The sequence below is a fragment of the Lupinus angustifolius genome, chromosome LG13 (assembly GCF_001865875.1).
Source record: "Lupinus angustifolius cultivar Tanjil chromosome LG13, LupAngTanjil_v1.0, whole genome shotgun sequence".
NCBI classification, from domain to species: domain Eukaryota; kingdom Viridiplantae; phylum Streptophyta; class Magnoliopsida; order Fabales; family Fabaceae; genus Lupinus; species Lupinus angustifolius.
The window spans coordinates 4,620,503-4,625,294 of NC_032021.1; the positions used below are offsets into that span (position 1 = coordinate 4,620,503).

The 4,792-nt window shown below is 34.2% G+C and overlaps 1 protein-coding gene across 1 annotated transcript; it reads left to right on the forward strand.

Moving 5' to 3' along the window:
- Window positions 65–886, forward strand: LOC109325021. Its single transcript, XM_019557168.1, has one exon. It carries the CDS (start codon window positions 89–91, stop codon window positions 794–796), a length of 708 nt encoding a protein of 235 aa, XP_019412713.1. The 5' UTR covers window positions 65–88; the 3' UTR covers window positions 797–886.

Below are 4,792 nucleotides of genomic sequence, written 5' to 3' on the forward strand. Positions count from 1 at the left end.
TTACACAACCACTCTATTAATATACACTCACAAACACATAACCCTCCTCAAGTGCATGCAAATGGAACCAACTCTCTCACAACCATCCATGGATAATGATAAGAGCCGCCGGAAAAATAGCATATCTGGCGACTCGTTCTCTTTTCCCAGCACCCCAAATCAAGACTCTGAATTCGAGTTCGGATCCCTAACCCCAGACTCACCCTCAAGTGATCCATGCAGAACCTCACCAGCTGATAAACTCTTCTTCAATGGTCGCCTCCAACCTCACTCTTTCCCCGTAATATTCCACCGCCCCATTGGCCCTGCCATAGCCACAAGCCACACCAGTAGTATCAGCAGCAAGGACTCGCTGGTTTCATCGCGAAGCAACAGCACCAACAGCAGCAGGAGCAGTGCCAGGACAAGCTCTAGTGACAATTCTGAGAGAAGGTTGTTCCATAATAAGGTTTCAGTTTCACTAACTTCATCATATAGCAAAGGCTCATATACAGTTAATAGATCAGTAGCTTTGGGTCATAATAAGCAATATCGGTGTTCGAGGAGGTGGCAGTATATAACTCCAGTCCCAGCGTTGAACCGGGATGCTTCAAAGAGAAGAAGCGGGGACATGAAACAAAGGAAGAAGGAAGAGGGTAAAAAGAGAAGGAAGAAAAAGAAGGTGAGTAGGGTGGGGTTAAGATTTGTGAGGAGAATTCTGCGGTGGTTTGTGATAACATGCAGAGAATGCCATGCCATGGAACCGTCCAAGGTCAAAAATCAAAAGATCAGGATGCAAAAAAATGTGAATATGTAGTAGCTTCTTCAAGTCTTTTAAGAGATACTTTGTCAAAAAATGTGGAAGGTTATGAATGGTTTGCTTCTCATAATCTATTTACTTTTTCAATGGAACATCAATTTTATCATGTGTATATAGGGTTGACATCATGTCTTCCTCGATTAACTTGTTTTTACTAAAATATTATAAAAATCATATTTCCCTTTATCATGTATCACACAATTATTAATTTTTCATTAATTTCACAATTATGTATACCATGTAAATATGAACCTATAATAAGCTATTTCTTAAAAAATTAACCAAACTAAACCTCGAATTCAAATATATCTTTTAGTTTGGTTCAGTTCATTCTATCAGTTACGCTCTTCAATCTAAAACCATTTACACTTGTTAAATTTTGTTTTTGGTATTACCAATAATATTCATTCATCTTTTTGGGTAAGATATTAATCCCTTTTAGAATTCGTGGTTGTCCCTTCCAACAAGGGTCACTCATAGGAATCGAACATTCGACCTTGAGATCTAGTAGTGTCTTACACCATTAAACCAACGCGTTCTTAGTTACATCCCTCAATTTGTTTCTCTATATATTGAAAAACTTTTATTTGTAAAAATAAATGTTAATTAATCTCCCTAAGTTCAAAGAAGGAACACAGGATACAAAGTGGGTAAAAGCAAACACATGAAAAGGAACACAAATAAACATGTTCTAGATACAACTTCTAATCTTTCAGTTTTCTTTCCCCATTCACTCAAAAATAGTCTCCATGAAGTCCTGGTACATGCCCCTTCTGAATTCCTATACTCAACAGGTGCTTGTTGATGGTGATCCATTAAAGTAGGTGGTGATGATGTATGAAGCACCAATATTAATACGAGTATCGGATATGATAAGTATAAGATATGTTAATATGCATTTTTTTGAAAATATTGGATACAATATGTTTGGGGTACATATATAAAATATGTATATAAAATCCATAAAACATAATAAACATATAATTATTGTTATGAATTTTGAAATAAAGAACATATTTTATAGACATCACTAAATATAAAATAAAATTTATATTGTCATTAGATGATCGATCCCATTTAACAGACGTTCAACATTATGCATATGCGTTTCTATTCCTTCTTTATGCAATATGCATGTTTTGTTTTATTTCTCTTGCTACAAGTCTACTTGGTAGAATGCATATGCGTTTCTATTCCTTCTTTATGCAATATGCATGTTTTGTTTTATTTCTCTTGCTACAAGTCCACTTGGTAGATTACATATCATGTTTTTGTTTTCTACTTAATTGGTTGAGTTATGTCTTTCTCTCATTTAAAATACTATTGTGTAGTATTTTGGATGTCTATGAGGTATTGGGAAAAGATTTTAAAAGTATCCAAAAAGTATCGGATTTATAAATTATTTATTTTTCAAAAATATAATTTCGATACGTTATAAATATGTATAGATGAAGTATAGGAGAATATCAGTTTCAGATACGTGTCCGACAAGGACACATGAAGGTTATTAAAGTGTAGGTGGGTTGATGATAGAGGAAATCTCCTCCTAAACTTGTCCACCTCCATGCACCTTCTTGATGACTATCCAAACTCAAAATGATTGAGATTGGAACTGCTAGCATTTTGCATGTTGGACTCATCAGAAGTAGGATTTGTATTAAAGGGCGATGGTGACTGTTTGTTTCCCAGGCTCTCAGGATGAAACAAAATCTTAGCATCATTGGTTCATGTCGTGAATGCATTGAAGAAAGACAATTCATTTGACCATTTTATGCCATTCTGATCATGCCCTCCTCCTATCATATCTTCCATTATTGCGGGTTTCGGATGCATGAGGCATTGGTTTTGAAGGAAGTATTGTAGAAGAGGAAGTGTTCCTAGTTGAAGAGAAGAGTTGGGAGATGTAGAACCCAGATTGGTGGCCAAGAGATTCAAAAGTGTGTCTCATTCTTAACACAAAGTGGAGGTCTTCAGGAATCTGAGAACAGAAGTAAAAATATCAAACATTTGATATTTTTATTTGTGTGAGAGAGGAATTCATAAGTGTCTCGTTATCAGCACAAAAATGAAATTTATACAAGTATTGAAGGTAAACATAGGAGATGAAACACACATTTTTTTATAAAATGTATTAGACAAATTTACTCACAATATTGCGAGAACCAAGTTGAAGGCCATTCCAGCTTGAATTAAAGCTATTGTCTGGCCATGAAACAAAGGAAAAGATAAATTCTAAGTAAAAGAAATGGTTGAAACTTGGAAGTACAAAAACCAAGCTTTCTAATACCAATAATAGTAAGTTTAACATTCATTCACAACCCACCCACACAGGAGAATATCTAAGTCACGCCACATTAAACTCAAAAATATTTATTTAATTATAAAATAATTTACACTATAATTATCACAATCTACATCTCAACGAATCCAATGACCATAATTGCAATAACTTCGATCTCTATGTACCCTTTTATATCTTATCTTTTGATCTGTTCTGTTCTTATAATGCTGACAAGAACTTATAGTAAGTTCTTTTTGGTAAGAATTGTCATGATCAGGTTCGTGCTTTAATGGGCTAAGTTTCTTTTAGTTTTTTGCTAGTAACTAGTAAAGTTTGTTAATGATAAAATAAAAAGGGAATCAATTTTAACACCTGGCATTTTAATCCTCACATCTCATTTTTGGAAAAATGTTTTTTCATAATCAAAGTATAGCATCCCAACAAATATTACTTATAAGAAGTGAACATTTGACTTTTAACCTAATGCGATACTTAGTTATGTTGGAACATAGTTTGTTGAAAATCATGAGTGAAAACTTTTGAGTGTGAAATATAAAAAACACCCAAGTCCCACATAGGAGAGTTTTGAAAAAACAACTCTCAAGTCCCACATTGAAGAGTTTTGAAAAAGAAAAAAATTAACTCTAAAGTCTCACATTGGAGAAAATCTCAAGTTATAAATAGAAGCATTCTCCCTTCATATTTTCTTGCCACAACTTTCATTCAACTTTTTCTTTCTCCCTCTTATTTTCTATCGATGCATTTCTGGCAAACTTCTCTCCCTTTCTTTCCGTGGCAGGCACACACAGCCATTGAGGGAAGGGAAGAGAATTAGCACGGGTAGTCATATTGTGGATAATTTCGAGAATTAACACTGGTAGCCATATTGTGGTGGGTGTATTCGACATTGGTTCTTACAATGCAGTAAGAATTCGATAACATAGATCTGAACTGTTTTATCCTGGGGATGGCGTGGTTGATAGTCTGCTTGCACATATTGGGGAGTGCCACGAAACGTCTTAAACAGAGCGACCTGGTCGTGAATCAGTAAGTAAGTATTATTTTGTGTCATTTAGAATTGTTGCAAGCTACGTAACAACAATTGTTCATACTACAATGACATTCGTAGATAATATTACTGGACCGAACAGTTATGACCTGAACAAGCCATTTCGGTTTGACGGATGAGGCTGAAAAAGATGAAAGAGATAAACTGACTATTTAAATAGCTATCTGGAATGAAAGTAATTACTTAGGTAAGAACTTCATTCTGAATGAGTTGTATGATGATCTGTATGATTACTACAGCTCATACAAGTGTGCCAAATTAATTTGGTATGCACTTGAGAAATAAAGAAATATGATACCAAGGAAGTTAAGATAATATATATATATATATGATGTTATTATTACCTCAAGTATCAAATGACTGATAATAAATCAGTAGAGTCTTAGTCCTATGAAATATATAAAATTGTTCATAAAATTATTTATGATGGTATGGCCCTAGAGAGTTAAACTCAGAGAGCCTATGAATATATATTCATTGGGTATGATATAAACAGTATTGTGTATAGGCATTACGACCTTAACACAAAATCATTGAGTCTAACGATGTTGACTTTAATGAGAAGAAATTCCTTTTTAAATTGAGGAATAGTGGGGGCACATCAACTAGTCACATACTTGTGATTAGAGATAATGATATAAAA